The 12,944-nt window shown below is 35.9% G+C and overlaps 2 protein-coding genes across 9 annotated transcripts in view; both read right to left on the bottom strand.

The window, feature by feature from the left end:
* Positions 1–6,059, bottom strand: part of rasgrp3 (RAS guanyl releasing protein 3 (calcium and DAG-regulated)) — a 121,751-nt gene extending 115,692 nt beyond the window's left edge. The window contains exon 1 of the mRNA XM_007238737.4: positions 5,845–6,059. The gene's annotated coding sequence lies outside the window, so the exon portion shown is untranslated. The remainder of the gene's footprint in view (positions 1–5,844) is intronic.
* Positions 6,060–8,186: 2,127 nt separating this feature from the next.
* The window catches only part of ltbp1 (latent transforming growth factor beta binding protein 1), a 244,512-nt gene continuing 239,754 nt past the window's right edge, over positions 8,187–12,944 (bottom strand). For all 8 annotated transcript variants that reach the window (XM_049464179.1, XM_049464180.1, XM_049464184.1 and 5 more), the window contains one exon: positions 8,187–11,834. In XM_049464179.1, coding sequence (XP_049320136.1) covers positions 11,653–11,834 — 182 coding nt within the window. In that variant the 3' untranslated portion in view covers positions 8,187–11,652. The remainder of the gene's footprint in view (positions 11,835–12,944) is intronic.

The following is a 12,944-nucleotide window of genomic DNA, read 5'->3' as shown; positions in this document are numbered from 1 at the left end:
TAGAGTAGTGTGGAGTAGAGTAGAATAGTGTCAAGTAGTGTAGAGTGGAGTAGTGAAGAGCAGAGTAGAGTATAGTATAGTAGATAGAGTAGTGTAGAGTGAAGCAATGAAGAGCAGAGTATAGTATAGTACAGTGTAGTATAGTAGATAGAGTGAGGTGGAGTAGAGTAGAATGGTGCAGAGTAGTGTAGAGTGGAGTAGTGAAGAGCAGAGTATAGTATAGTACAGTGTAGTATAGTGGATAGAGTGAGGTGGAGTAGAGTAGAATGGTGCAGAGTAGTGTAGGGTAGACCAAAAGTAGGTAAAAAGCATGATGTATATTAATCTTCAGAAATGACATCCACAGTTATGCCCCGCATGCATATCCTGATGGTCAGTGTACAGTGTTCACCTTCCATGTGAAATGATACTAGTCACATGTCCCGTGACATTTGGCATGTCAGTCTAAGCACACACAGAGAAAAACACACGGCTAGAACTTTATCACTGCAGCGTGCACAGAGGCTCACCACTCTGCAACACCCCGACACAGAAACTGACCACTGCTAGATAAAGACAAAGAGCTACAGCAGCGGCTAGAACCTTCCTACACTCTGTGGTGACTTTCCTACTGACTGAAACTGATCTGATGTACTTCAGGAACATGTTGCAGGGTTTAGTAAGTTTGCCAAAGCAGGGGAAATATCAAGCTCTGCTAGACTCCAGATCATAGTTCCTAATCCCTGGACTACAGGATGCTCACCACTGATCTGCTCAACCCAAAAGCACCTATCAGTCTAAACACACACAGAAAGTCCAGATTACACTCGATTAGGCGAGGAAACATCTCAAAAACCTGCTGATGGTATATGTAACCATACTCTTTGGACAGATAAAAGCAAAATGAAACCAAGAAACAATAGTGAAGTAATACATCATCATCCATTATTACATGGCCATTAATGACTGTCAGTGACTGTCAACTTGATCACTGGTGTTAATTGATGATGTGACTGCACATGTACGTACCAGTTACAGGATGAATTATAAAGTGCATAGAGCTATGTATTTGTTGGTATGTCTGGTAAGTGTTTATAGTTTTAAATGGACAATATGTAATTGTTTTTTTTAAAGGAAGACAAAAATCAGTGAGATCTGAAAATCAGTGAAAAATCATCCCATCTGTCGCCTCTGTGTTTGGTATTCAGTCTTTGGTTAAATGTTTTAATTTGTTTGGTAATAATACATAATGTAAATACAGAATAAAATATATTTAAATACATTAAATTAAAAATAAATGCATATAGATAGGAATATGCAATATTGGAATCTCCTGTTTTTTACAAAGTCATGTTGATTTACTGGCATAAGCTATTTATAAATATCCTAGTATTGATTAACATAAAGCAAATTATTCAGTGCTAATGAAAGTGTTATAGTTCAAACAAGGACAAGTCAGTGTAATCATTATATATATATATATTTTTTTACAAACTGATATACATTTCTCAACTGATTACTCTTTTAATCATTTAAATATTTCCTAAATGATTCATTTGCTAATTGAATTGTTGGTGACAGTCTCCTTCCATCAGATTTTAAAGTTTAAACCACAGAGTATTTCTGGTAGGCTACCCGTCGCCGTGGCCGTCTGAATGTCTGTTTTCCGTCGCTGTAGCTTTTACCTGCACCTCAAACCACATGCTGTACCTGCACTACACTATTGTGCACTACTGACTGCACTTCTTGTACTGGTGTGCTGATATTATATCACAAGATATTAAGTTGTGTTGACTTAATGACCTAAACCTACATAAGCATTTGTACCTTTAATATTTTTACAGCAAATAAATACAGTGAATAACTGTTTAACAATGTTCTGTTGTAAAACTAAATCATCTTGGGATGCCCTATAAAAACAGCTGTTCTCTCTACATATACAGCTCTGGAAAAAAAAGTAAAAGACCACGTAATTAAATGATGAGTTTCTTTGATTTTACCAAATTGAAAACCTCTGGAATATAATCAAGAGGAAGATGGATGATCACAAGCCATCAAACCAAGCTGAACTGCTTGAATTTTTGGACAAAGAGTGGCATCTAAAAGTTATCCAAAAGCAGTGTGTAAGACTGGTGGAGGCGAACATGCCAAGATGCATGAAAGCTATAATTAAAAACAGGGTTATTCCACCAAATATTGATTTCTGAACTCTTAAAACATTATGAATATGAACTTGTTTTCTTTGCATTATTTGAGGTCTGAAAGCTCTGCATCTTTTTTTGTTATTTCAGCCATTTTTTTATTTTCTACAAATAAATGCTCTAAATGACAATATTTTTATTTGGAATTTGGGAGAAATGTTGTCCGTAGTTTCTAGAATAAAACAACAATATGCATTTAACTCAAACATACACCTATAAATACCAAAATTAGAGAAACTGACTCAGAAACTGAAGTGGTGTTTAGATTGAGGTTTAAGACGTTTCCCAAGAATTTACTGCTTTGTTTTGAGACTACACATCAAATCTACCATTTGTAGAAGCTTCCAAAGGTTTTCCCAGTTATAAATTTAAATTAAAAAATGAAACAAAGTATGCACTCACTTTGTTTGGGTTTTGTTTAAGTTTTGCAGATATTTTGAGTAAATATTACCTAAACTGAACAACTGAGATGCACAACTATATTTAGTAACATTTCTTACCATATCACACAAAAAAATGCCATCTTTCTTATTGGCCCCTGACATCTTTTATTTGCATAATGAACATGTGTCACCATCAGTGTGTAGTCTTGTCTAGAGTGGATACTTCTGGGGTTTTATATTCTGGGTTCTTGGGTTGTATTTTATATGATGATTGACAGCTTGGCCACAGTATTGCAGGCCATGAGAGCAAGTTACAATTTCCTACACTTCTTAACTCAAGCAGGACTTTAACAAACATTACTTGCTAAGAACTGTAATGCAATAACTCATCTCATTAGCAAGTATTTTACTTTTCATTTACAGTGAACTTCTTTGCAACTTTATAGCAGCATAGCTTTAATTTAGCATTTAAAATGCACATGGTTATTGTAAAGAATAATTACAGTATTATGTCTTTATTTAAATACTAAAATACTCTTTAAAAACCTCTAATATTCTGTAATAAATTATTATTATTTTTACAGTAACAGTGTAATCAATCACTTTTGAGATTAAATTTTGTGCACATAATAAATGCCAAATACACACGCAGAGCTTGTGTGGTCTCTGTACCCCATGGGAAGTATTGCTAAGAGAATAGGATCCTCTAGAGCAGATAAACATGGACCAATCAGAAGAAGTGATTTTACAATATTACAGAAGAAACAATGCACGCTTGTGTTCCAATAATTTATCCATGTAGTCAAGCAATGTAATATACTTTGCATGAATACAGTATAGTAGCGACTAGTATATAATATAGTATATAGTGTACTGTATATAACATTGCTCACATTACTTTACTATGTATATTAAATACTGATAAAGCATATTATTCTATATACTGTGTACATAGTACTTAGTATGTGTTGTTTTATACACACACACACACACACACACAGAAACGCTGCTTCGTCTGAAGTGACATCTTAACCTCTCACTGTATTACAAAACAATCCCACACACCCCAGAAAAAAGTTTACAGCAGTATCTTTATCACCAACATGACAGATAACTATACACTGTCTGTCTCCTAACACACACACACACACACAATCAGAAGCAATGTTTTGGTGCATGACCTTGGTCGGTCTCTTGTCCTTTCCTCAGTCACATTGTGGTTTAGTAATTATCTGGTTCAGTAGTTATACTGTCCAGTAGCTACCTCATTCAGTAGGTCAGTAGCTACTCTATTCAGTAGTTTAGTAGCTACTCCATTCAGTAGTTACCCCGTTCAGTAGTTACCCCGTTCAGTAGTTGCTCCGTTCAGTAGTTATACTGTTCAGTAGCTGCCCCGTTCAGTAGTGACCTTGGTCATTAGCTACTCCATTCAATAGTTAGCCTGTTCTGTAGTTACACTGTTCAGTAGTTCAGTAGCTACTCCATTGAGTAGTTACCCCGTTCAGTAGTTACACTGTTCAGTAGTTGCTTCGTTCAGTAGTTATCCCGTTCAGTGGTTAGCCCGTTCAATAGTTACACTGATCAGTAGCTACTCCATTCAGTAGTTACCCCGTTCAGTAGTTACCCCGTTCAGTAGTTACCCCGTTCAGTGGTTAGCCCGTTCAATAGTTACACTGTTCAGTAGCTACTCCATTCAGTAGTTACCCCGTTCAGTAGTTACTCTGTTCAGTAGTTCAGTAGCTACTCCGTTCAGTAGTTACCCCATTGAGAAGTAACACTGTTCAGTAGTTGCTTCGTTCAGTAGTTATACTGTTCAGTAGTTGCCCCGTTCAGTAGTGACCTTGGTCATTAGCTACTCTGTCTAAAAATTACCTTGTTCAGTAGCTACCCCATTCAGTGGTTCAGTAGTTACCCTGTTCAGTGGTTCAGTAGCTATTCTGTTCAGTAGTTACTCCATTCAAGAGTTACCCCATTTAGTAATTACCCTGTTTAGTAGTTCAGTAGCTTTTCTGTTCAGTAGTTCAGTAGCTTTTCTGTTCAGTAGTTCAGTAACTACTCCATTCAGGAGTTACCCCATTCAGTAGTTACTCTGTTGAGTCGTTGCCCCGTTCAGCAGTTACCACAGTCATTAGGTATTCCATTCAGTAAGTACCTTGTTCAGTAGCTACCCGTACAGTAGTTCAGTAGCTACTCCATTCAGTAGCTACCCCATTCAACAGTTCTGTTGCTACCCTGTTCAGCAGCTCAGTAGTTACTCCATTCATTAGTTGAGTAGCTACTTCATTCAGTAGTTCAGTAGCTACCCTGTTCAGTAGTTACTCCATTTAATAGTTAGGTAGTTCCTCCATTCCGTAGTTCAGTGGCTACCCTGTTCAGTAGTTCAGTAGTTACTCTATTTTATAGTTCGGTAGTTCCTCCATTCCGTAGTTCAGTGGCTACCCTGTTCAGTAGTATGTCATGTATGTTATAAGCAGTATGTATTACTACAATAAAGTATTATAGTATATATATATATATATAGTATGTAATGTTATACCGAATATACCATGTACATAATAAAGTAATAAGGTAATATTATGCATATTACTTATATATATATCTTCCTATGTATTATGTAATATTATATTATGTACTTATGTAATGTATTTACATTACATTATAACATTATAGTATACATACATTATACATATATTATACATACTGTGTACAATGTACACAGTAGTATTATGTAAGTAAATATATGTCTACTACAGACTGTATACATTGTATACATAGTTATATTCTATAAAGTATATAGTATATTATAGAATGCACTGAATGCTATGAAAGTACATAGTAATATAACGATATGTATATTATACATTGTATTTACTTAATGTAAATAAAATGGATTATTCATCATTACATTCTTACAGTGTACATAGAAGTAAAGTATGTAATGCTGTATATAATACTGTATACACAATGTGCATATAGTATATGTGTATATGTGTGTCAAGTAATGTTAAGTAATGTTATGCATAGCATATTACATCACTGTGTACATAGTGAAAAAGTAAATTATACAAAGCCATTTACTACAGGAACAATGCAAAAACATAATAAAATCAAAATAGCGTTATACCCAGTGCATTATATATCATGTATTATATTGTATATATAAATTATAGCACTCTGTGTACTGTATATAATGTCTATACGAGCGGCTCTGTTTATGATGCAGTGTATAACAGCAGTACTGAACTTGCTCTTCAGATTAATAACAGTCAGCAATATCTTACCTTGCTCTTGACCGCTCTGCCACTTTGCCTATGTCCAGTCCAGTCCAGATTTAGTCCAAGCTTGTCCCCACACACACTCTCAGTCACACACACACACACACTTACACACACACACACACACACACACACAGCTCATGGAGATGAGATCAGACTGGAGCCAAACAGCAGCGTGCTGTGCAAGAGGAGAGCATGTGATTCTGTCTGTCTCTACACACACATACACACACTCTCACACACTGCCCCCCCCCCACCCCAAACACACCACACACACACACACACACACACAATCTCTGTCTTTGCCACTCCCCCTCTCTTTCTCCGCCCACTTTCCTTCCTCTCTTTCACCCCATCAGTGGCTCCGGCCTCCTCTTTTGTCTTTTTCTGTCTACTAACAAAAATACACACACACACACTTACACACACACTTACACACACACACACACATTGGTATGACCTCATCAGTCTTTGTGTGACTGTAACATTTGGTTATTTAAAAAAAAGGAGCTGATGACATCACTGCTTCCACCATTATATAATACAAATTATATGCAAATGTGTTTTATTCATACACAGTACCAGTCAAAAGTTTGGACACACTTTCCCATTTAATGTTTTTTTCTTTTTATTGGTCTTTTAAAATGTAATTGAATTTTGAATTGAATTTTAATTCAATTCTCAGATAGGCAATATATGAATGTTTTTACCTTACTGGTCCCTGTAAAGGGGAATATATTATGCAAATCTCACTTTTTGCAAGGTTAAAAGCTTGAGAAAAAAAAGGAAAAATACATCTATCCGTTTTCAGTAAATCAGCTAAAAGAGTTTGGTGTCAAGAATCATTTGCTTCGTAGAGTCGTTTGGATGACTCCTTTATTGTAAAGACACAACAGAGAAACCTGCGTAGAACCTCTCTGGCACCATTTCAGTCATTTGAAAACCTCGGATTAGCAAGATTAGCCAACAGGCTTCGTCTGAAGGAGGGATCTATGGCAATTCAGTGGACGAGGGAGACGTCACACTTTCAAACGAGTTTTGTCTTTTCTACAGGTTTGACTTAGAGAGATATGCAAATAATTCTATTTTTACGCTGGACTGTGCATGTGACATAAGCAGGGAGGGGCTTATCACTGTACTTAACTGACTATACAATGTTCTGACCTGTGCTGTTATGTGGGTAGCATCCTTTGCAAGTGAAAAATGCCTTAGAAAAGAGTTCAGAACCAATACCAGCTGTCCAAAGATGATAATCAATAAGTCTATGACGTATTTCAGGTACACATGTAACACTGGGGATGGAGGAATGTTAAATACCTGCACAACTTCAGAAATAAAATGCCCCATCAATCTGTCACCCTTTATCATGCCTTCAACTTCACATACAAGATAACACCTTAGAACTGATACAAGTGAAGGTGTTCCAAAGCCAATCCCTAAAACAACACTTACTGATAAATTTGTATACTGCTGTCCCATGACTTTTGGCATGTCAGTGTATTGCCCAATGGAAACAAATGTTTTTTCATTGTTAATATTACAAAGTAAACTCGCACTTGGTTTTGAAAAAATGTCAAATCTAAAATCTGATGTGCTCTGGTTTTCATCACATCAACATTTAAACACTACACTTTTTTAAACACCTCAACCAATAAATTAGAATGTAGAAAATAATAATAATAGACGAGTCAGACAAGTCAAACGAGCGCTGTATAAAGGTCTAATAATTTCTCTCCTGAAAACTCTTTAAATTGTTTGTTTGGGTGAGTAAAGTGCTTCTGTTTATTTACAGTAAGCTTAGATTTCAAGATTTCCCCTAAAGCTGGAGCATTAGCATTAGCAGCTAACGTCTAATGCCACCCGACAGAGACACACTAAGGAGCCCTGAGTGTTTTCCAGTAAGCCAGAGTGATATTAGCCAGCGGTTCATTCCACATATCTTGTTTTAACATGGAAAACATGCAGACTACAGTCCAACATACTCACCTCTAATAGCACTGAGGTTAACGGCTAATGCTAATACTACTTCAGGAGTGCTATCTTGCTTAGCAGCAGACTACAGGTCGGTAATACTCACCTCTGAACAGGGAAGGAGCTAGCGCTTAGTGTGGTTAGCAGCTAATGCTAATACTGCTGCAGCAGGTGCTGGAAAACTAAACTAAACTCTTTTATAACCCTTTACTTCAGCAGAGTGGCTTTACTGCTCCTTACAACCTGACTGGTAAAATTCATACATACGGTGCAATGATGATTTTTGGGAAAATGAAAGGATTTTAAATGTGCCTGATTAAATTATCAGCGTCAAGGTACCGGTGGAAAATGATTCACAAAAAAAAAAAGAGCATCTGTAAATATCACAGTTTGTGATTTATTAAAAGAGTTTTAATATACATTATATGGATAATCATACAAGAGCTATTTATTCATGTACAAATTACAAATACATAAACTGTTTATCAAACTCTTTAGTTTAAATGTACAAAAAAAATAATAGAAAGAAAAATAAATCCCACGGCTGTTTCATAGCAGCAGCTTTGCAACCTGGCAAGACTTTTTTCGCCATCATGGTCGAACGCAGTGATTTGTTTTTGGATGTGGAAATAAAGAAAGAACAGATAAAGGCACTTCATTTATTGGTGATGCTTTCTTTTGCAGTCCCGCAACGTTCTAGGATTTAATCAGGTAAATATGAGGTACGAATTCCTTTAGTTTTAAATCATTATTCAGAGGATCATGATGATAAGCTCAGAGACTAGCTGATGCCTGGTTCACACATATTTAGGGATCGCAGATGAGTCACAGACACCCAGCAAATATCTAGCAGGTTTAATATCTAGACCAGTTGCAGACTGTGAGTTCAGAGCAGCATGGCATGCTGGAAAAAACTTCTGCGTGGCATGTATAAAATTTGCTATATATATAAAATAAAGCTACCACTGTTTTGCCACCATTGTATATCGTAACTGTCCAATGAAAAACAAGCATCTCCAAAACGGCAACTTTAAAAGGAGAGAGAAAAAAAAGCTTTTAAACTTTCAATGGAAGTTAATGTAAAAGGTTTTTTTTCCCAGGTCATTTTCAAGTATTTCTATTGGTCTGTTTATCAAGAAATTTTGGCACAGTGTAAGGCATAGTTTGTCTGTTCAAATGATATATTAAATACAAAAAAATCAATGGGAACTAAACCTGTACCCATACACTGACCTGATTGATACCTAGAACTTAAAGAACTGTAAAACAAAGTATTACCTCCCATATACTCCTAATGTTGCTTTCTCTTTTTTTTATTTTTTTTTATTATTTTTTTGCTCTTGGCGGAATAGAAAGGATATAGTTGCTTTAGCAAAGTAGAAAGAGTGTAAAGGTGTAAAGACTACAGACTACAATTCATCAAACTCAGCAGAGCAGGATATCTGATCCAGGATCAGCTTTTAACAATCGTTTGCTCCTGAACGAAAAAAAACCAAACATTTCCAATAGGCCAGCTGATTCCGGATCAGCTAGTCTTGCTCCCGGAGCTGATAAACATGGAAGTACGCCTGTTCCACAGGGCAGAGGAAAAGAGAACTACCATAACGTCGTTATTGTCCGATGTCCCAGACACAGAGAAATAGCTTGCTTTTTATCATTCATACAAAAATCTAGTAATAATAAAAAAAATCCAACAGAAAAAAAACAAAGCTTATTTCCATTATGTAATTTCTTTCTTTCATGCTCAAAGATGTTAAAGAGACTGTTTCTGTTTCTGTGTTCACTGCACAATGAGGTGCCTGGCAACAAATTCAGTGATCAAAAATAGAAAATAGTAAAAAGCAGCAGAACTTCACAGAATTTCACTCCCATGTTACTGTTACTCCTAATAATAACATTTATTTATTTTCCAACTGCAATAATACATATGCTGCCTCTGAATACACCTAAAAAACCTTTATTAGCCATGCTTATTTATTTATTTATTTTTCTTTTGTGTGATAATAGCTAATAGATCATTTTCTTAATTGATTTGATCATGTGTGTTGTATGTACAGTACTGTGACACTGTAATTTCCTTCAAGATCATTAAAGTGCTATCTTATCTTATCTTATCTTATCTTATTGAAGGTGTGGTTATTTATTTTTGTAATTCTAATAAATCTGTAAATCTCCAGTCAACAAGTGCTGCCGGTTTTTGGTATTTTTGATCATTGTAGATGTTGTGTATACACTGTTGTATATATTATCAAAAGTATCCTGTGCTCACCTGCACTGCTGTGTTTGGGGATGTGAGGCTTGGATGGATTTGAGCTGCTCTTCTATGAAAAATGTCCATTTCATAAAGATCTCTATACTCTACTGTTCTACTGTACTGTACTGAGCTGATCTAAAGCTACATGAAGTTTGGAGGTGTGTAGTGATTCTGTGACTCTGCAGGAAGCTGGTTCCTCTGTGCACTGTGATGCTCCTCAGCATCCGCTGACCCTGCTGTCATTCCCGGTCGTTTCCACTGTGTTACAATATCACTGACAGTTGGCTTTAAAATATATGGTAGTGATCCTATCAGGTTACCACAGTACTGGAGTTCACTAGTTCTAAGAGAGACCCATTCTTTCACTATCAACATGTTTGTAAAAGCAGTCTGCAGGCCTAGGCAACTGGATTTATACACCTGTGGTCATGGAAGCGTTAGGAGTGAGCAAATACTTTTGGCAATATAGTCAATATACAGCACTGGAAAAAAAATTAACAGACCACTTCAGTTTCTCTGATTTTGCTATTTATAGGTATATGTTTGAGTAAAATGAACAGTGTTGTTTTATTCTATAAACTACGGACAACATTTATTTCAAATTCCAAATAAAAATATGGTCATTTAGAGCATTTATAGCATTTATTTGCAGAAAATTAGAAATGGATGAAAAAACAAACAAAAAGATGCAGAGCTTTCAGACCTCAAATAATGCAAAGAAAACAAGTTCATATTCATAAAGTTTTAAGAGTTAAGAAATCAATATTTGGTGGAATAATCCTGTTTTTTAATCACGGTTTTCATGCATCTTGGCATGTTCTCCTCCACCAGTCTTACACACTGCTTTTGGGTAAATTTACACCACTCATGGTGCAAAAAATCAAGAAGTTCAGCTTGGTTTAATGGTTTGTGATCATCCATCTTCCTCTTAATTATATTCCAGAGGTTTTCAATTCAGTAAAATAAAAAAAATCATCATTTTAAAGTGGTCTTTAATTTTTTTTTTACAGAGCTGCATATATGTGCGTATATATGTGTCTTATTAGCACTGTACTAAAGGAAGGCAGAGCGAGACAAGAAACTGAGAGTAAGTGAGCAAAAAACAAAAGAGTCAAGAGGGAGAGAGAAAGATAGAAAAAGAGGAAGGCAAGAAAAGGCTTGGGCACCCTCTTTGTAATAAAAAACAAAAGTCCATCGTTGTGGAATCTCGGCCCTGGTAAATAAAGCAGATTATCCCCCAGTGCTCAGTTCATAGGGTTTGTCGTGTCTGTGCCTAAAGTTCTCTCGGCACATAAAAAAACTCCTTCTAAAAAAAACAAAAAAAACAATGACAAACAACAGACAGACAATAAAAACATACAATTTTTATACAGTTCTATTTTCTCTTGCCGTTGCACCATAAAACAATAGCAATGTTAAATTTATCTTCATATCAAGTAGGACAATTTCTCTTGCAGTTGTTTTGCTTTTTGTAGTTTTTTGTTTGTTTCGTGTTTGTGTGTGTTTTCTGGTATTCATACAGTGCAGAGTATATGGGCTTAGATTAAATAAGAGTGTTTGTAGTGTTTTGTAGTGGCGCCCCCTGCTGGTCACTCGGTGGCGGTGCGGGCTGAGCTGGGCGAGCTCTCCTGGCTGGGGACGCAGTAGTTGGGCCGGTCGGACTGCGTGAAGCCTGGCAGACACTGGCACCGGTAGGAGCCGGGCGTGTTGATGCACTTGCCGTTTTTGCAGAGGGACATCCGCTTGTTGAGCTCCGAGCACTCGTTCACGTCTAAAACACAAACCAGAGCAAAAGTTCTTAACCAAAAACATTAATCATGAATTAAGGTGTGAACTATTATATTTAATCAAATACTAATCATTAGCAGGTGCACCAATATCAATACCATGAAGGAGCACATAATGAATCTGTGAAGCTCTTATCTAGGGTGCTGTTAACCCCCCTTAACATGCATTGTCCTGTATACTGGCTACAGGTGTTGGTGATAAAAATAAAAAAATAAATTTTTTCTGCAGTAAAATAACTTATTTATGTTCTGAAAAATTTTAGGGATTTGAAATCTCCTACAGGACACTTGGGCTGGACTTTGCCTGTTTTTCTACTCCACTTAATAATTCCAGATCAGTAATTAACAGGAATCAACCCAAATTCTGCATGTTTGAAAATAGATGTACAAACTAGACATATTGAAATTAAATGTCTGATTTGTATTCAGGGAAATATTGAATTTTAAAATAGGAAAGAGTCAATTTTATGATTTTATTCATTATATTTTGAGCAATTTTTTTCTATTACAATTGCAATTATGATTTTTAGTAATATCAAATTTAGCTCCACATCAATCAGGAAAGATTTTTTTATGAAATAAAAAATCCTGGTCTGTTAAGGGGTTAACTTGCAGTTTCTGAGGCTGGGAACTTTCCTGGGGTGGTCCAGATGAGAGCCAGTTTCATCATTATAACGTTTTTGATGTTTTTTTGTGTTTAATGAACTCGAGGATATTTTCAAAGTATTTGATTTTTTTTTTTTCAGATTGACTAAACTTTATTTCTTAAAGTCATATTTATTTTATTTAGTTGAGTAGTTCTTGCCATAATATAATATGGATTAGAACATTGTTCAAATAGGGCTATTCACTGTTTACCACAAGTATCAACCTCTGATGATCTTGACGAGCTAAGCACAGCTGTTAACTGAAAGCCTGAATTCCAGGAGACTCTACTTTATAAAGCTGACTGAGAAAATACAGCCAATATGTGCAAAGCTGTGATCTAAGCAAGAGGTGGATGACTATAGCATTAATTTACAATGCAGAAAATATTAAAATAATGAAAAATACTGAATTTAAGGTGTGCAGATGCAGTGACACTGACATGGTGG

The sequence above is a fragment of the Astyanax mexicanus genome, chromosome 14, assembly GCF_023375975.1.
Source record: "Astyanax mexicanus isolate ESR-SI-001 chromosome 14, AstMex3_surface, whole genome shotgun sequence".
In the NCBI taxonomy this organism is placed as follows: Eukaryota; Metazoa; Chordata; class Actinopteri; order Characiformes; family Acestrorhamphidae; genus Astyanax; species Astyanax mexicanus.
Note: the sequence above shows the minus strand (reverse complement) of the source record. Positions and strands in the feature narration are given on the sequence as shown.